Genomic DNA, 21040 nt, shown 5'->3' with positions numbered 1-21040 from the left:
CGTTATTTATTGCTTTTTCCTTCCTCTTTGTAACCATGAATCTCTCGAACCGCGCATCAAAAACAACGTTCCCAACTCTTCCTAATGCAAGATTTGTGGACCAGCAAAATTTTGTCTTCAAATTTTTGAGCAAAGAAAATTAAACAGAAGGTCTGGTAGTTTTGCTCGGAAGCATTTAAAAAATCTGGGTAAATTTTAAAAAATATAGAAAAATCGCTTTTGCAACTAGCTATTTGAAGTCTAAAAACTTTGAAAGAATCAATGAAACCTGACAGGTTGGCATCGCTGGCCAGGGATGTAGTTTTCGATTCAGTGCATGTTTTCAGAAGAAACAGCGATCATCGGCGATATGCGTGCGGTCGGCTCACCTCAGAATTGTTGATCAACAACCAAAGTTCAGTCCCGGCGAAAGCTTGCAAAAGACGGTAAAAGCCCATCAAACAAAACAAAGAGAAAGAATCGGCGGTCCGAAGAGAAAGAGAGCGAATAAAAAAACTTATATATATGTTGGAATTTTGAACCTAACAGTCCACGGTGAACGGTTGAACGGACACAAGCTTCCGCCGGTCGATCAGATCAGAGATCATATCGACAATTTCTTCTGGCTTCGGTAGCGCAGACAAGGTTTGTAGGTCAGTCTGGCCAATTGGCGACGTAATAAACAGTGAAAGTGCAAGAAAATAAACAAACATGAAGTCAATATTAGTGTACGCCGTGTTAATACTGGTTGTCGTGTCGATCCCACAGAACGTGAGTGAATTTTCATGCGATTTACACCTGAGACACCTGTGTACTAAATAGCAGTGACGGCGTTTATTTTGGCACTGATTCCGTGTTTTCGATTTCAGTGCGCGCAAGATTTCAAAGGTGCCATCGACCAGTGCACGAAGGAATTCGACATGGATATGGATGTGGTGATCTCGCTCAAGTATGGAGATTTCAGCGAGCGCGATCCGCTGATTGAGGTACAAGAATCTTAGCTACCGTACGATGAACAAAAAAGAAACATTGATTGCTGACCGGTTGATGAACCAGATTTGTTGATATTTCATTATCAATAGTGGTATAGTGGTACCGAATGAAAATTTGGGGATATTTTTTGTAGAAACGTGAATTATTCCATTAGTAGTGAAAAGAGAAGTGTGGTGTTGTAAAGAATTGTTTTCTGGTGTATGCTATTAATTATAAGCACATTGTTGTTGTTGTTATTGGTTTTTTAGGACTTTTTAAACGCAAGGCGTTCATTCGAGTCCTAAGCACGTTTGTTTAAAAGAAACGCACAGAAAATGTGTGGCTCATTTTTTAGGAAAAATTCATAAATTTGCCAAGTACTTACAAATATTACGTTTTAAACTAAGAAGTTTGAAAGATACAGATGTTTTCAACAATTGATAACAAATTTAATATTATGCTAAAGATTTGTGGACCATGCCTCTGAACATGAAATAGTTGGTTCTACTATATTGTGAAAGATCGTAAAAAGTTTCATTTTTCAGCAGCTGTTGACGAAAAATTTCAGTTTTAGAAAATAAAAAACTGACTGGTACAGCTTATGAGGGAGTAATACAGTTTCAACAAAAATCAAATTTGGTCTTAAAATTTCTATTCTAGTTCACTGTGGATTGGGTTTGTTGAATTTATCAAAGCCATGAGTCTTTATTCGAAGATAGTGAATTGAACCATTTATGGAAATTGGAACTTTTTCGCTTTATTACATACTTTGTGAAACTTTAGGAAAAAATAGATGGCTAAATATGGATGTATTCTGTGTAAAAGATGTCAATCGTCAATCGTCATTCACAGAAATTTTCAGAAAGTGTTAAAAAATGAGCCTTTATGTGAAATTGGAAGTAATGATCAAAAGTGCAATGGTAGTTCATTATAACACAAAGTCTATAATGTTCATAATTTCTCATTTAATTTTTAATCATGATCACAAATGTTTTAAGAAAAAGTTGCGTGGAAACAATTTTAACTTCTTTGAATTTAGCATGTGCGGAAAATTAAAAAAAAAAGTGTAGGCTTGTGTTACAGACGCAACCGCATGGATGACGTATGACGACGTTAGGCACGTCAACCTATTACACCTTGAGGTAGAAAGCTTTTCCACGATTTTGTCCGACCTCTAGGACAGCCTCTAAGCCCGGATATTACCCAAGTAATAAATTCAGACTTAAGGTGCGCTTGAAGAGGTTTTGAAAACTTGCTCCTTAAAGCTCCTTAGCTTCGGGGTACGATGCTGTCCTAACAAGCCAGTCGTCGTATGTTCGAATCTCGGCTGGGAGGTGCTGCTATAGAGTCAGTAGGATCGTTGCACTTGCCCCGTAATTGTCCTGTACTCTAATAACCGGCTGCAAAGTCTGTCGATAAAGAAGGGTCAAGTTCTCAACAGGACGTTTATACCCATGGCTGTGCTTTTATACTAAAGAAAGAACAAATAGTTACACAAATACAGAGTTCCCACGCACCGTTTGTTCGTTGACTTCAAAGCCGCATATAGTACTATCGACCGGAAAGAGCTATGAAAAATCATGGACGAGAACAGCTGCCCCAGAAAGCACATCAAACTGATTAAATCTACGATTGATGGTACACAGTGCTGTATTCGGATTTCGGGTGGATTGTCAAGTTCATTCAAATCACACAGAGGGCTTCTTCAAGGTGATGATCTCTCATGCTTGCTGTTCTACATAGCGCTACAGGGTGTTACGAACCGAGCGGATATCAACACGTGGGGCACGATCTTCAACAAGTCTAGTTAATTCGTCTGCTTTGTTGATGACCTGCATATTATCTGCAGAACATCTGTGGCGGTGGCTGAATAGTACACCAGACTAAAGCGCGAAGCAGAAAAGATTGGGATAAAAGTAAATACGTTTGAAACGCAGTACATGCTGGCCAGCGGAACCGAGGCTGACCGACGCCGCTTGAACAGCGGTATATTAAGCGATGGCGATGAGTTTGAGGTAGTAGACGAATTTGTCTACGTTGGCTCACTGGTAACGGCGAACAACGATACCAGATGCGAGATTCGGAAATGCGGTCTAGCAGACTAAGTCCCCGTGCAAAGTGCACCCTGTACAAGACGCTTATTAGACCGATTGTTCTCTTCGGGCGTGAAACATGGTCAATGCTCGAGAAGGACCTGCGAGTGCTCGGAGTTTTCAAACGACGAGTGCTGAGAATAATCTTCGGCGGCGTACAGGAGAACGGAGTATGGAGATGAAGGATGGCCCATGAACTCGCACAGTATTCAAAAGGTGGGTAAAGCTGGACTAATACGATGGACAAGGCATGTTTCAAGAATGCCGGACAATTACCCTGCAAATATGAAGTTTGCCTCAAATCCGGTAGGAACAAGACGGCCAGAAGCGCTGCGAGCAAGATAGTCAGGCCAGATGGAGCGAGATCTACAGGGCATTCTGGCCACGTGCCTAGCTTACCGCAGTATGCCACATTGTACTACCTTCACTATATCGGCTGTTTGTATACTTGGTACAGCTCGTGATTCATGCGTCTGCGCTACACTCCATTTTCCATTTTGCTATCAAGTAAAGATCGCAGAATTTTACGCTCAAAACCCTCAAGCACTCGTCGAGCGGCTTCCTTTAGCGTCCATGATTAATATCCATAAAGGGCCATCTGGAGGATTAGTGTTCTGTAGAGCGCCAGTTTTGTGCGAATTGGCAAACTAATCCATAGAAAGACCGATTCGTGACTGCAATTCGTCGTTTCACTTCGCGGCTTACATCGTTGTCACATGTCACGAGTGTACCAAGGTATATAAATTCCTACACTACTTCATATCGTTCCCCATCTAACTCCACCTGGACACCAACACCACTTGGTTTCCCACGTTCCCTGCCAGCAATCATGTACTTCATTTTGGCGGTGTAAATGGTAAGCCTAAAATTCGCCGCTTCTCTTTTAAAAGGCCTGAAGGCCTCTTCCACTGCTCTATGGTGGATTCCGGTGAAATCGACGTCATCCGCAAACCCAAGAAGCATATGAGATTTTGTGATGATAATTCCATTCCTTTCCACGTTTACTTTTCGTATTGCACCTTCCAAGGCGATGTTGAATAGTAGGTTAGAGAATGCATCCCCTTGCTTCAGTCCACCCAACGTCATGAAAGCGGCTAAGGTCTCTCGCGTTATTCTAACGCCTGGACCCATCCAACGTCGCACGAATCAGCGTAACTAGTTTCGTCGGAAAACCATGTTCTGGCTTTATTTGCCACGGCTCATTTCATTTGATTGAATCGTACACCGCCTCAAAGTTTATGTTTATTATACAGATTATGTGTCTGCAAGTTGTACTCCCTGAACTTATCTAGTACCATCTTGGTACTCGCCGATAAAGTACTCTGCTAACGGTGTCAGTCTGCAGAAAAGGATACGGGAGAGCACCATATAGGCAGAATTGAGCAAAATAATTCCTCGATAGTTTTTACGCTCGAGTCGATGTCCCTTTTTAAAAATTGGGCAAATGAGGCCATCCAACCACTCCTCCGGCATTTGTTCTTCCTCCCAGATCCTGACAATGATCCGGTGGATTGCTTCGTACAGCCGCTCGCTCCCCGCTTTTAGAAGTTCAGCCGGGATACCGTCCTTCCCAGCAGCCTTACCGTTTTTCAGCTCACTGATTGCTTTTTTAACCTCCTCCTGTGTTGGTGGCTCCACAGTTTAGCCATCGTTTACAATTGTTATCCTGTCCCTGCTGATCTCCGCATTTGCCTCTCCATTTAACAGAAGTGCTCCTTCCACCTGTCTGCTAACGCCGTTTTGTCAGTAAGCAGGTTGCCTGCACTATCATTGCACATCACAGGCATGGTAAAATTCCTGCATCTCACCGTTTCGTAGAAACTCGGTGTGTCGTTGCTGGCATATCGCTCCTCTGCGCCGGCGAGCCCATGCTCCTCGTACTCGCGTTTTTTTAGGAGTTGGTTTTTTCCGCAGCTCTAATCTCTCTGTACCTCTCTCTGTTGCGATGCGTTGCCGCAGTGAGCATGCGACTCCTGGCCTGATTCTTTTCATCTGTTACTCTCTGGCATTTGGCATCAAACCAGCTGTTACACTATCTTCCGCGCGTTGTGCATACCACCTCTCTCGCAGCTGTTTGGATGGCACCATGGATGTTCCTCCACAACCCATTTATTTATTTTTTTATGTCTTCTCTTTCTACCTGCCGTTCTGCGAATCGTTGATCAAGCTTTCTGGCGTACTCCACTGCCATGCCATCTGTCGTCAACCGCTGGATGTTGAAACGCAGCGTCCTCTCAGTGCGAGCCTTCGCCGTGTTTGACAGCCTTGCGCAAATCTTACACATTACACACAGATGGTGGCAGAGTCGATATTTGGTCCCCGAAAAGACCGTACATCGATGGTATTCGAAAAGTGTCGACAGTCAATCAAGACATGGTCGATCTGAGAGCTAGAGTCTCCATTTGGATGCCTCCAGGTGTGTTTCTGAGTATTCAAACGTGGAGAGTAGGTGTTACAGATGGCCATTCCTCTAGCAGCGGTAAAATTTATTAGCCTCAGACCGTTATCATTCGTCGACTGATGACTATGTCTTCCAATGACTAGACGGAAGAATTCCTCCCTCACGATCTGCACATTTGCACATTTCTCCGATGATGATTTTTACGTCATGTTTTGGGTACTCTCCATAGGTCCTCTCGAGCCTGTCTTAGAACTCGTCCTTAGCAACATCGGATTTATCGTTTGTCGGTGCGTAGACGTTGATTAGCCTGTAGTTGAAAAATTTGCCCTTAATTCTCAATACACATATACGGTCATCTACGAGCCTCCACCGGATAACTCGTTGCTTTCGCTTTCTCAATACTATGAAACCGACAACATATTCTACTTTTATACCGCCACTATAGTACATGTACTTAAAAGAAATGCCTGCAGTAGGATCTACTGCACGGAACTCCCTTTCTCCGGAATGTCGAACTTTCTGTACCTGAGAGTCGTGATACCTACATCCCGCTGATGGGTCTGTCATATTAGGTTTAGCTTGCAGGATACAGGGGCGGACTGGCCCACCGGGCAACCGGGCAAATGCCCGGTGGGCCCCAGTTCTCATTTCGTTACACAAAATGAGATTTTCCAAAATTTTTATTACAGTTAAATTCTTTCTACGATGTTCGCTTGCTGGGGCCCCATGATTTGTGAAATCAACCGATTTGATGATTGAAAATTCAGCTTCAAATGGGACTGTTGGGGCCCCGAACTTTAAACCAAAATTTCTCTTTCAATTGAACTTTTTCTATGACTCACGAATGTTCAATTGCTGGGGCCCCATGATTTGTGAATTCAACAGATTTGACGATTGAAAATTCAGCTTCAAATGGGACTGTTGGGGCCCCGAACTTTAAACCAAAATTTCTCTTTCAATTGAACTTTTTCTATGACTCACGAATGTTCGATTGCTGGGGCCCCATGATTTGTGAAATCAACCGATTTGATGATTGAAAATTCAGCTTCAAATGGGACTGTTGGGGCCCCGAACTTTAAACCAAAATTTCTCTTTCAATTGAACTTTTTCTATGATTCACGAATGTTCAATTGCTGGGGCCCCATGATTTGTGAATTCAACCGATTTGATGATTGAAAATTCAGCTTCAAATAGGACTGTTGGGGCCCCGAACTTTAAACCAAAATTTCTCTTTCAATTGAACTTTTTCTACGACTCACGAATGTTCAATTGCTGGGGCCTCATGATTTGTGAAATCAACCGATTTGATGATTGAAAATTCAGCTTCAAATGGGACTGTTGGGGCCCCGAACTTTAAACCAAAATTTCTCTTTCAATTGAACTTTTTCTACGACTCACGAATGTTCAATTGCTGGGGCCTCATGATTTGTGAAATCAACCGATTTGATGATTGAACATTCAGCTTTAAATGGGACTGTTGGGGCCCCGAACTTTAAACCAAAATTTCTCTTTCAATTGAACTTTTTCTATAACTCACGAATGTCCGATTGCTGGGGCCCCATGATTTGTGAAATCATTTGAGTTGAGCTGTTGGGGTCCGAGCTCCGAAAATATTACCAGTTTCAATTCTGAGTATTCAAAAGTAGAATTAGTATTTCATCCGCAGTTATTTGACTACTTATAAATATTGAACTGTCGGCCTAAGCTCCATACTCAGTTTACTTCAGTGGCGACAGTCCGTTATCGATCCTGCGCTGAATGAATTATGTTCCTCCAGTACTCAATCCTGGGCTACCTTTCTTCAAACCCCTCGAACATCAGCTGAACGTGCATCATCCTCGATAGCGCACATCCATCAGTGCGATGAATACTCCGAAGTCTACGGCCTCTTCTTGATTCTCTGCTTAAAATAATGTTAGCTACTCTTTCGTCGGGCATTCTAGACACGTGACCAGCCCAGCGCAGGCTGCCACACTGTACTATTTTCATTATAACAGCGTATTTGCATTCTTAATTTAGCTCGTGGTTCATGCGGCTGCGCTACACTCCATTTTGGATTTTTTCAAATTTTACGCTAAAACCCCAAGCATTCGTCGATCAGCTACTTTTAGCGTGTACGATGCATGTCCGTAAAGGGCCACCGAGAGGATAAGTATTCTCGTTCTCGAGCGTCAGTTTTATGCGAATTTGCAAGCTACGGGACTTCAGCTACAAAATGTAATGCCTGCGTAAAGGCCATTTAGCAGCTGCAATTAATCGTTTTATTTTGCGACTTACATCGTTGTCACATGTCACGAGCATACCAAAATATATTCAGTTCCTCTTCGACACCAACACCATTTGGATTTTCACGCCATCTACTTCGTTTTGGCGGTGTAAAAGGTAAGTCCCAATTTCTCAATAAATGACCTAAAGGCTTCTTTCGCTGCTCTACTTTTGGTTTCGGTGATATCGACATCATCCGTAAAATCAAAAAGCACGTGAGGTCTCATCTGCTGTTCTGACTTATAATTTTTACTCATCCAGCGTCACACGAATCAACGTAACTAGTTCTGTGGGAAAACCATGTCCTAGCGTTAACTGTCACAGCTCATTTCGTTTAACTGAATCGTATGAAATCCTTGAAATCCTTAAAAATATGATGAGTCTGCAAGGTGTACTCCCGGAACTCGTCAGTTACTAGACGCAGGGTAAATATCTGATCCATCGTGAAGCGACCCTCATGAAAACCAGCTTGATACTCGCCGACGAAGAACTCAGCTAACGGACTCAGTCTAAAACACAGGATAGGGAGAGCACCTTATAGGCAAAATTGAGCAACGTAATGCCTCGACAGTTTTTACTCTCAAGTCGATGTCCGTTTTTAAAATTATGGGAAATGAGACCAATCAACCACTCCTCCGATATTTATTTTCCTCCCATATTCTGTTCCTGACAATGAGGTGGCGAATTGTTTCCTTCAGCTGCTCGCTCCCCGTTTTTAGAAGTTCAGCCAGGATACCATCCTTTACAGCAACCATACCGTTTTTCAGCTCACTGATTGCTCTTTTGACCTCCTCCAGCGTTGGCGGCTCCATAGTTTAGCCGTCGCTCAAAATTCTTATCCTGTACCTGCTGATCTTCGTGTTTACTAGAACGCTACCTACCCCAAACACTAAATTGGTTAAACACCCAGCATGAAAAAATAAAATTCACTGTGGAGTGAGAAGTAGATGGAAAGTTACCATTTTGCCTTTCTACTATATAAATATATAGTATAAAGGTATAGAAATCACTTGTAAAACCGGAAATGGAAAGAAGGTCCTGCGGGCCGAATGTCATATACCATTCGACTCAGTTTTGAAAACTGAGCATTTTCTGTGTGTGTGTATGTATGTGTGTGTGTGTGTGTGTGTGTGTGTGTGTGTGTGTGTGTGTATGTAACGCTTTCAATCTCACTCACTTTTCTCGGGGATGGCTGGACCGATTTTAATGTTCTTAGTGTCAAATGAAAGGTCTAGGTGTCCCATCGGTCGCTATTGAATTTCATTTTGATCGGACTTTTAGTTCAAAAGTTATGTATAAAAATACGAAAAATATGGGACTTCATTATCTCATAGGTCCCTTAACCGATTTGAACCAAATTGATTGTATATGAAAGAGGAGCCTTACAAACCCTTAACTTTCAAATTTCATGACGATTGGACTTGTGGTTTGAAAGTTACATAAAGAAATGTGAAAAAATAGTATTTAAAACATATTTTTGTAACATATAAGCATCAATTCAATGAAAAACATCACGCATTTTATTATTATTTGAAAATTACTGCTGAGATCTATCAAACGAAACCGAGTTATTTAAAATCGGATGGTTCATTCAAAAGTTATTCAATCTTTAACACTTAAGCACCGTATATTAAACCGTTAAAACGTTTGAAATCAAAACATATCAATCAAATGTTGATTGTATTCAATGTGTGTGATGTATGTGTGTATATATGTATGTATGTATGTATGTATGTATGTATGTATGTATGTATGTATGTATGTGTGTATGTATGTGTGTATGTGATTACAATTTGCAATTTTTAAATTTGCATTGAAATTCAAGAGAAGCGAGAAACATGCAAATTGTCTGAAGTTCTTGAAGCCTCTTAGTGGAATACGAACTCTGAATTCAAGGAAAAGATAAAACTTTTACCGACTAAATTCCACTATTTAATATTTATTCGCGACAGATACGTATACGCTTTGAAATAAGACACTGATGAAGCCTGCACGTCGTAAGCGAACTACGTGTCTGTTGCAAATAAATATAAAATAGTGGAATTTAGTCGGTAAAAGTTTTTTCTTTTCTTTGATTTCAGATTTCAATTGTCATTTTCTTCACTTGTTGTTACTCACAATTGTACAAGAAAAGCAAAAAGCGAAAAAAAGCAGTTAATTTAAGCATATAGGTATAGTGGTGTATAGGATTAAAAATACTAGTGGGTTGATTTTTCTAAAAAAATTTATACAAATTTCAAACAAATTTTGCACATCAATGGATGCTCTTTTCAATCAATAGATACTAGAGCTTAGAAATGTTATATGAACAATAGGAAGTAAACGTTGCGCGGTAGTAATTTTGTAAGATTTGTTTTCGTTAGTGACATTTTAAAGAACAGATGTCTTATGTCATGTATCATGTTTTAATAATTAAATCAAAAATGACAAGCACTGGAAATCATATCGATTATATTTCCCATTCTCAAGCATGTTTGTGGCGCAGCTTTTGCATTATTTTTCGACCTCATCTTGTTTTCCTAACCAACTAACATTGTAAAAACGATGCGATCAAGCTAATGACTATCTTTTCATGAAATACATCCACAAAAAGCTTAAGTTTTAATTTCCATGCGAAAATAATTATCTGAAGGAGCGCCAGCTAAGAAAAAGTTCAATTTCTCTTTTTCATATCTAATGCTCTATTCAGTTATTTTTTCTGATTCAGATATATTGCACAATTGAAGCCAAGCAAACTAATAGTAAAATTTTGAGATTAATCATTTTGTTGTCGATATCCTTTTTCTTCAAAAGTGAAGTATAATAATAATTTTTCTGAACTCTTGTTTTTCAAAGATGCTAACTTTGGTATTAATATCAAAATATCAAAAAATCTGCTATGAACACATTTTCATATTGTCAATTCAAAACAAATTTCGCATGTGGCTCTGAAGCCCGAAAGTTAAGGCCGACCGATTATAAAACTAAATAATCAAGTAACATAAATGACGCTTACAAGTATTTACGCACCCAAGGAAAGACAATATAATTATTCTACGCAATACGTTGTGAATTTTACTGGTAAATAAGGATTTTGAGGAATACGGAACGGATATTTAAAAATATAGTCAAGTTAATTAAAGATGTTCCTGAGCAATTAAATAATGATGATTGTGGCAGTAGAAAGGCTAGGTCACGCCGCTAGGTGGATTAATTCGGGTTTTTGGACCTGCTGATTACCAGAAAGGAAGACAATACTCTGAAGTTCAGCATTTTCCGCAAACCAACATCTACAGACCGTTACATTACTACGGACTCGAATCACTTCGGGGCCCAAAACCAAGCAGCCTTTCACTCTATGGCGCACCGCCTGGTCAATATACCCACGGAAAGAGAGGACTTTGCAGCCGAAAGCCAAAAAATTCAGAAAGCGGGTGAATTGAATGGGTACGACAAGAGTTTTGTGGATAAAATAATCGGTAAACATATCCGTAAAAAACAGTGTCAAAACACCACCACTTTACAACCGGAAAAAGAGCAAATCCACAGAATCAGTTTGCCTTTTTACCCTAAAGTAACGAACCACATTAGGAAAATTCTCAAGCGACACGGTTTCCATGTGGTTCATAAAAGTGGTAATATATTGCAGGAGCTTTTAAGGGGGGACCCTACTCCGGAAGACCGAAAAATGATAGATTTTCGTAAAAAAAAATCAGATGCAGAATCATAGTGAAGTGTTCGGGTATTTTGGTTATTGGTTAAGGTATATTTGAAGATATATTTTGTATTTCTTGGATACCAGAATAGTGATTATTATGCTGGTGGCCGGTGGACGCGTGAATGCCCTCTATAAAATAGTTCCTTGCTGGCGGTACGTGGCGGGAACCAATGGAGTATCGTAGAACGGATTTTCAGGATGATTTTGAAGCTTTAGACCAATACCTAAATTGTTACGTAGCGGTTTTTGAAAATTCGAAAAATTACTAAAATGGCGGCAATTTTTCCAAAATAAAGGTGTTTTTTCATCAAAAATCGCCAATTAAGAGCTCATAAAAAATTGAAAAATTGAGATATCGTAAAACGGCTACGTAACAATTTAGATAATTCATTTTTACATGCTGAAAAAAAATTTCAGCCAAATCGGTTCGCTAGATTCTGAGAAACACGTACCGCCAACTGAAGAAACATGGTTTCGGGGAAAACGTGTTCAAAGTTTCGTATAGCAATGGACTTCCCTTGAGGTGACTTCACAATATTTGCCGTAAGTTTTCAACGAGATCAGATATCAAAAAATCCTTTTGGCATGACATTTCTGAAGGCATAAGCGTCTCGAAAATGCAAAAAAATAAAATTCGATTTTTCCGATTTTCCAGAGTAGGGTCCCCCCTTAAACAATCAAGAAGATAAAGTTCCGCCCGAAGAACGGTCGGGTATCTGCGAAATCCCCTGTAAGGATTGCCCAGCGGTGTATATTGGACAAACCCATCGAAAATTTAAAACTCGGCTAAAAGAACATAAAAAAGCTGTGGAAAATGAAAGGACCAACGGTTCGAGTGTAGCGATGCATTCTATCAGCCTCCAACATAAAATTGATTGGAAGAACGCAAAGCTCCTAAAAAAATGTGAGAAAATCCTCTCATTTGAATGCGTGGGAATCGATGTACATCAGCACCGCCGATCGGCTTTTGATGAATGAAGATGAGGCGCTCATCTCATCGCCTTCCAACTGACGAAACTGAACCTGTAGCAGACAACAAATCACAATACGTATTCAGTCGACCACCGCTGGGTTGGATCAAACCCGAAACCGGTTAGCGAAAAAGGTACTTTTAATGTTTTGTAAGAACCATAAGTGATGTGACTTGTTTGTTCGGGATAGCTATAACTCGGCACGGGAATTGCCTGCACTATGAATTGTTCTGTTCTAACGTGTAGACGTAGTAAGCTACTCATATATATTGAACTATTGACATCCTATCATTTATCACGCAAATCAAATCAAATATTCACGCTGCGGCAGATCCTCCAAAAAGTTCATGAATACAGAATTCAACGCACAATTATTTCATTCATTTCAAAGTTGCGTATGATACCATCGACCGTTAAATCGTGGCCATTCTAACCTCGCAGGGGACTTTATCAACGTGATGGTTCCTCTTGTGGGCTGTTCAACATGCCGTTACAGGATGTTGAAAGGAGCAACACACAAACACAATCTTCAGCAAATCTAGTTAGTTCGTCTGCTTTCCCAAAGAAATGGATATTGTCGATAGAACAGTATCTGTGGTGGTGGCTGAACAAACTAAAATTCAAAGTAGCGAAGATTGGGATGAAGAAAAGTGCGTCCAAACTAAAGTACCGTGAACCTCTAATATGATGCACACGCTAAAAGCTGGTAACTCGGTCCGAATAACGACAGAGTTTGTTTTGTTTCGAGCATCGAGCTGCTATGCTGCCCGTTCTCCCGGTACTCGACACTCGACAGTGCCTGAGTCGAGTCGAGTTGCACGACACGACTTACAAAATAGAGCCCATATTCATTAGATTTACTGTCCTTGTAACGCTGATGTCTTTTGAGTAGATGTCGTTTTTTGTGTTAATTTACTACCATGAGAATATTGCAAACTGGGGCCCCTAATCTCAAAGGCCCGGTGGGCCCTTTGGCTCCCAGTCCGCCCCTGGCAGGATACTGCATTTCATAATCAGCCGCTCGCTCTGAGACAGACGCAGTGTAAGCGGTCTCTCACCTGGGATAGCTTTTTCAGGTAAAGCCATTGATCGTCATCATTTGACTTAGATCTGCGTGAAGGCGCAAGGTTGTAACGAGAGAGCCACAGCTATTCGCTATGTGCGCGAAACGGTGCTGCCACCTTCTCAATTTTCTTCTATTTGTGAAGTCGGTGCACAGGTTTGTTAAAGAGTGAAAAGGATAGACAAAACTTTGCACCAAACTTTCACAAACTTTCCAATTGGCAGTTCCATGAGAGTACAGGAGATCGATTTGTGCTTACATAGCGAATTTCTGACGCTCTTTTCAAGTAACTCTCCCTATTTCATACCAGGGAGCATATGTTGGTGATATTAAAAGAGTTTTAAGCTCACTGGAAGGGCACTTTATTGTAATTGTGTTGAAATGATGGAAAGGTTTTGTGCCTGTGGGAAAAGAGGCTATTGCTTCATTCCCAGGGGTTTTCCTTCTCCTATTAATAAAAATAAAATAATATAAAAAAATAAATAAATAAATATACCAAATATTCGAGGAAAACCGATCATCGATAAGAATATAGTCGATTTGGTTTAATGTTCGTTAGTCTGGTGATCTCCAGGTGTCCTTATGGAAATCTTAGCAAGATCGCTATCGCTCGTGTCTGTGTGCAGGCTATGGGGCCCAGTTGTCGGTCTATATATTGCTTCCCTGTCTATATAGTCGTTCATATCCCCACCGACGATCTCCGGCGTCCTGTGGCGATCAGATATCGTACGTTGTCATCAGCACATAGAACGCTTCCTTTTGACGTAGGACTACGTCTTTGTTTATACTGGAACTGGGTAGCGCTTTGTGAAGACGAAAATAGAAGTGTAACGTTCGAATGAAAGATTTAAAATGCTAATAACTACTAAACTACTGAACGAAACTGAACAATTTATATGTTGTTGGATAGATAAAATGACCAGCAATTTTATAGGGTGTAAGAGAGCAATTTTAAGGAGGGTATAAGAGGGGGGATCCTATACAAATGAAACACAAATTTCCTCATAACTCGAGAACTAATCAAGCAAATGGAACCTAATTTGGCATATGGGAGTTTCAAAAGGCAGAATTTTTTCTACAGTGTACTGAGACCTCTTCCCCTTCTAAGAGGTGGGGGAGGGGGGGTCTCCCATACAAATGAAATACAAATTTCCTCAAAACTCTAGAACTAACCAAGCAAATGGAACCAAATTTGGAATGTAGGGGTTTCAGAAGGCAAGAATTTTTTCTATGCTAAATTGAGACCCCTCTCCTCTTTACGATGGGGGAGGGGGGCTCCCATACAAATAATATACAAATTTTCTCATAACTCGAGTACTCGAGTACTAATCAAGCAAATGGAACCAAATTCGACATGTGGGGGTTTTTGCAGATAAGATGTTTTTCTATAGTGTATAGTTCTATAGTCTCAGACCCCTTCCCTTTCTAAGAGGGGGGGGCTCCCATACAAATAGTATATAAATATCCCCATAACTCGAAAACTAATCAAGCAAAAGGAACCAAAATTGGGATGTGGGAGTTTTTGGAGGCAAGTTGTTTTTCTATGGTGTACTGAGAACCCTTCTTCTTTGAAGAGGGGGGGGGGGCATACAAATGAAATACAAATTTACTCATAACTCTAGAACTAATCAAGCAAATGGAACTAAATTTGGCATGTGGGGGTTTTAGAAGGTAGGATTTTTTTCTATGGTATAATGAGACCCATCCGTCTTTTAACAGGGGAGGGCGAATTTTTCTATGGTAAATTAGAACCTTTGCTTTCTTTAAGAAGGGGAGATCCCATACAAATGAATTACAAATTTCTTCATAACTCGAGAAATAATCAAGCAAATGGAACCAAATTTGGCATGAGGGGGTTTTTGGAGGCATGAATTTATTTTGAATTTATTTATTTTACGATGGTTTGAGACCCCTCACCACTGTGGTAGGAGGATAAGGACTCTCATACAAATAAAACAGAAATTGGTCATGCATTATCATTTCAACCTTTAAATGCACACAAGTGATTTTTAAAAGAAATCTCAATATCTCAAAAGTTGCAGGCATTGTACTCATGAACCCCCGTCCACGTTTTTTCAAAGCCACCATTGCATTAAAAGAAGAATTGAATCTGAATATTTCATACTTCTCTTTTAAACATTCACTTAAACAATGGTACTCACAGATTCTTATAAGCATACCTATGCCAGAAATGTAGTTTACATTAGTTTTTGATATGATGATCTGATATAGTCCTACGTCACCCTTTCGTACAACCCTTAGAGTTGTATACCTTGTAGTTTTTGTCGTCGGGTCTACCTTCGTGTGGACAGTACACGTTTATGATGGTGTAGTTGAAGAAACGGTCTATTATCCGGAACATACATATGGCCTTTCAGTCCATCACGCAGTCCCACATTCTGCCCATCACTAGACAATCCGTTTCCAACGGTTTAGTTGCTCCTTCGCCGCCACAGGTGAAAAAAGTGGAATTTTATCGGCCTAACTGGGTCAAGAGCAAAAGGTGCTACCGCACGAGGAAACAGAAGTAAGAAAACAAGTCTTCAGCAGGTATCATTGGCAGAAGAAGAAGATGACTAAAATTATTCAAATCCGCAGAAAGCTTAGATGCAATTTTGCATCTTATACATACCTCTCTATCGGATGGATCAATTAGAGAAGCGGGAAAGAGTAAATTAAAATTAGCACACCAAACCAAAGTAACTGATAGAGTGCGAAAGAAGGCAATCTTTGTGGATTTTCCGCTGAGTGCGATTGTAGCTTAGATAACGAGTACGAAACCAATGTTAGATAACCTTTTGAAGTAAGAGAAACTTAAACGGAAAATTAAAAAAGTCATTAGGACTCTATTACTTTATACAAGGATGGTTTAAAACTGAATAATAGCACCGGAGCTGGTATCAACAGCTACCGGCTGGTTGCAGTATTCTAAGATTTTTGTGTGAATGTGAAATTGCAGGTATTTGAAAATAAAACAATAATGATTCATTATTCTTAAACATTAATTTTTTCCTCCTCGAAGCAATCACCACTCGAAGTTACACACATGTATGAGTGTTTTTTTTTTTTTCAAAACAAGCAACTTTTATTAGACGCATGAATTTGCTATGGATTTGAGATTTTCCAGTGAATTCTTCCCACTTCCCACGCAGGAGCAATTTGAGTTTGATAAAGAGTAACGAACCCAATTTGCTGAACACTGGTGTTTGGGCGGTGACATCGGTTTTGTGTTTGACCAAATAACCGCGTAAAATTTGAGGTGTGTGGGTAGCCACATCATCGTGAGGAAGAAAAAATTATTATCCTTCCACAAATACGGTCTTTCTCGACGATTAAATACTCTCCCTCAAGCGTTGCGTTACGTCTAGGTAGCAATGTTCGTTGACCTGCTGGTTAGTTGGAAAGAATTCTGAGTGCACAGCATCACGGAAATTCGAAGAAAGCAGTCGATAACATCACCAATTTCGATTGACTTTAATGTTGTTATTTTGAGGTTTGGTTGACTTGAGAGAGGAAATTTCGAATTCTTGTTTCCATACTAAATTTAGATATCTATATCTCATCGATCATTAATGGTACGTTTGGAGTTTTCATCAGCAATGGAAAAGATTTCTTCAGTCGTAGTTTTACGGTGTTTTTTCAAACCTAGTAAGGGAAAGTGCCCTAACGCCGGACAGTTCCAAATATTGGATACTTCTGACTTTCATAGTTCAAATGGTACATCTTAGTAGCTAATATGACAAAATCAACGAAAAAAATAAAAAATAAAATGATTTTACATGTCAGAGTCATTCATGAAAACAGAGCTTTGTTTGTTTTTATCTACCGCCGATCGAATTGTTATGTTTTAGCTAAATTTCGGATAAATATTTGGATGCGTCAACGAAGGTTTTTTTCTACATCGTGGTTTTTCTCGCAGCTAAAACAATTAAATATTAATAATGCAAATTCCTCAATATACACGATCCAATTGGTTTTCCACCAACAAAAACATTTTCACGAGTATAAACACGTGATTTATGAATACTTTTTTTTGTGATTTTGTTTGTAGTTCATCAACCGTAGGTCTATTAGATAATCACTCCTTAATTGGCAAATATTTGCTGATTAGAAATTCGTTTGTTGATTCTCAATGTTTTTATCTTTTTTTACTGCCAGTGCTTTACCGAATGTCTGATGAAACGGTCGGGATTCATGTTCGACGACTTCACCTACAACAAAACACTGATTATCGGATTCGCCGGGCGGTATCTGGAACCGGAGGGGGTAAGAAACAAGTGAAATCTTTTGCATACCTACCGTATTCGATGTGTTTGCTTTTGCTCGCTTGAGCCATTGTAATTTATGCTTGTTTTTTTTTCGTTTTCGGAATCCGCGTAATTCAGGCACAAAACGTTTACGACAACTGCATCGACAGATTTGGAACGACGGTATGCGTGACCGGATTCGAAATGTACCAGTGTATTCACGAAACGGCCGTATCCGAATGGGTGGAAAGTAATTTCTAAGCGTCTCGGAAGATACCCTACTTTTGTTAATTGTGTGTCCTTCAGCTAACCGCTGCTGGAATGAGTGATATAGTTAAGACTTTAAGTTATGTTTTGTTCCGGAGTATTTTATTATTTTCACTATTTTAACAAAATTTGATTGTCAGATTTCTTCGATTGTTGTTAGTTGGTTAAAATTTATTTATTCCTTATTTATTATTTATTATTTATTTATTATTATAGATTAGGATAGCAAAACGGAGCGACTAAGAGAAGAAGATCAAAGCTTTAATAGTGTATAGCAGATAAAAATAAATTTATCATTTTATGATAGACCTATTGATGACGTATCGTCTATTCTATAATCTATTATTCGTGCCTAGCTAAGCCCCTTTAAAGTGATCTTCAGAAACTATTGGGCTTAAAAACAGATTTTTTTTTCTCAATTGTTGGGAAAATAAGATATGTATTAAGATATTCACACGAAGATAATGGTAAAATTTAGCATGAAAGTCACTTAGATTGCCGCGGACAAAATTAGTTTGAATGTCAATGATCCTAATGCGCTTTACACAAGGAGTGGCAAGCGACGAGCGACACGCCCATATATAAGCAATTTGTGTGCGCCTTATTGAGTTTCGTATGTAAGATTAGAGAGCAAAATATCCATGTGGAAACGGGATTTGAAGCGAAAACACAAACCACAGTACACGAATTATCTTTATACAGATTTGAGTTTTCTCGATATTGTGGTTAGTTTTAACCAGTTTACCCTACAACACCACATTTAAACAATGGATAACTAGGAATAAATCAATTAAATCTCCGACAGTATATCTTCTATCCAGTCTACATAAAGAGTAGTTCTTGCGTAAACTCCGGGAATGTTGCTTTGCCCACAACCCATTCCCCACGCAACAATACCCGCCTGATAATATCGTTTTACTTGATTGAGCATCGGACACATCAACGGTGAACCGCCATCGCCCGTGCAGGTGTCAATTCCCTCTTCACCACCTGCACAGATAAAAGAACCATGCAGACGAAAACGTTTTCCAAGTCGAGTCGTTCTCAGTGCAGCCTGACAGTCTTCATTGGAAACCATCGGCAGTTTGACCTTCTTCAGTATCACTTGGTTGCTCGGTGAGTTGATTTTTTCCTTACCCCAGCCAGTGGCAATGCATTGTTCATCATCGAAAACCATTCCCGACGGTGGCAAACAAATCAACTGCACATTTTCATCGGCTTCGAAAGGCATTTCCAAAATCAGTAGCGCTATGTCATTAAACAGGAACTTGGCGTCGTAATTTTCGTGAATGATAGCTTGGGTCACATTGCGTTCCTAAAACAAATGATAACATAAAATCTCTCAGCATTCGTTGAAAAAAAGGACGAAGAAATCATATAACACTTTTTCACTTTCTCGATTGCGTAGTCTAATAGATTAAAAACGGCGTTAACAAACCTGATAAGGCAAAGTCTCATAGGTGGTTCTCATATCCCACTCTCCAGCACGAACGACGAGTTTTTCGCCCAGTCGATCCTTTACGCAATGGGCAGCAGTTAAGACTACATTCGGTTCGATCAAAGAGCCACCACAAAAATAGTTCATATCATCGGCATCGTCATGTTGCTGGGAAAACAACGCCACTACCCACGGAAATTCACCGAACTGTGATTCCCCGTCATTTGATTGTACACGGAAGCCGACTCCATCCACATTGCGGTTTCCACAGTCATTGAATTCTGTTGGACCACGTTCGAGAGTGCCACCGATACCAGGGCTTGCTGGAGGTTCTACGATCTCACTAACAACTTTGTCTTTGTCGCAGCACACCTCTAAGTAGTGGTTACAATCAGATTCCGCACTTTCATCGCCACCAAGTCTGAAGTTTTTGTTTTCAATACAAGTTATCTACCAATTACATGTATACAAAGTGCATCTTACCGTATATTGAAAATGTCTGTTCCACCAAAATTATTATTCTTGCATTTTCCTATTGGTACGCACTCTCCGTCGCACTAAAAGACACTCAATTAATTAGAAGGCAATAAGGTGATTTATCTATTTTGGACAGGCGTTACGTGTACGCTATTTTTGACATTTGTGGCAAAATCAAATGGAAATGTCCAAAATGGAGTACGCGTAACGCCTGTCCAAAATAGATAAATCACCCCAGGTACTGAAAATAACCTAATATTTTAAACTAACCTGGCTGTAAACTGATTGGATGAAATGTTGACCTCCTGATAAAAGCAAAACAATCCCGGCAAATCGCAAACACTGTTCCATGTTGACTGTCTGTATGGTACTGTGGCATTCCATAATCGAAGCGAATAGTTATACATCTTTATGTCTTAGGCACTGCTAGAAAGGATTTACATTCAGTAGATATAATGAATTAAATTTAGTTACGAAATGTTTTACTTTCTTAGTAAAATTTAACAGTCGTTAAAATTTACGTTTGGGACTATTAAAAATTATGTACCGTAGTATCTGTCAACTCGAATTTCAAGTTATATTCAGTACTCCGAAATAGATGGAATGCTCAACTAATAAAACTTTGCGTATATGCTACTATTTTTAATAGACTTAGGGCTTAGGGTAAAATAATTCAGTCTACGCACTTAATAGAAAATAAATTTTTTAATTAGCAAGAACCAGAAAAGCGCATACACACTGGTACAGTACACCGAACGCTTATCAGCTTGACATGGGGAAGCCCTGAGAGTAGCGGTTACATTCACTCTTAAAGAGCAACATGTTTGGTTTTACCCCGACAACTGTAAGCAAGTTGACTTTGAAATTTATGTAACGGGTTTCGGCAGTGGTTGGCAGCAGCCTATCAGATAAAATGTCTTATAAAAGAATTACATACATGCCTCAATTTGCGAGAACGACCGTCTAACAGTTGTGTTCCGTAATTCCACCCTGATAAAAAAAATTGAACACTCTGATCTTTCTACAAATTTCGAATGAACCTTTCGCCTTTTACTAAAAAAATTATGCGATGAATTATTTTTTTAAATCTTCGCTAATATACTGTCTCAAGTCCGTAGAGGCTAGGTACCAGTCTGATTGGCGTTTTTTTACATCGCCAGTGGCGTATGC

At 39.7% G+C, this 21040-nt stretch overlaps 2 protein-coding genes across 2 annotated transcripts; one reads left to right on the top strand and one right to left on the bottom strand.

Moving 5' to 3' along the window:
* Positions 1-690: 690 nt before the first annotated feature.
* On the top strand, positions 691-17949 carry LOC128735704 (general odorant-binding protein 56d-like). Its single transcript, XM_053830189.1, has 4 exons — positions 691-750; positions 849-965; positions 17600-17707; positions 17827-17949. The coding sequence occupies exons 1-4, from the start codon at positions 691-693 to the stop codon at positions 17947-17949; spliced, it is 408 nt and encodes a 135-aa protein (XP_053686164.1).
* A 194-nt stretch (positions 17950-18143) lies between these two features.
* On the bottom strand, positions 18144-20230 carry LOC128734926 (phenoloxidase-activating factor 2-like). Its single transcript, XM_053829332.1, has 4 exons — positions 20141-20230; positions 19877-19950; positions 19394-19814; positions 18144-19270 (listed from the first exon to the last, which is right to left on the bottom strand). The coding sequence occupies exons 1-4, from the start codon at positions 20219-20221 to the stop codon at positions 18746-18748; spliced, it is 1101 nt and encodes a 366-aa protein (XP_053685307.1). The 5' UTR covers positions 20222-20230; the 3' UTR covers positions 18144-18745.
* Positions 20231-21040: the final 810 nt, after the last annotated feature.

Source organism: Sabethes cyaneus, chromosome 2, assembly GCF_943734655.1.
Source record: "Sabethes cyaneus chromosome 2, idSabCyanKW18_F2, whole genome shotgun sequence".
In the NCBI taxonomy this organism is placed as follows: Eukaryota; Metazoa; Arthropoda; class Insecta; order Diptera; family Culicidae; genus Sabethes; species Sabethes cyaneus.
Note: the sequence above shows the minus strand (reverse complement) of the source record. Positions and strands in the feature narration are given on the sequence as shown.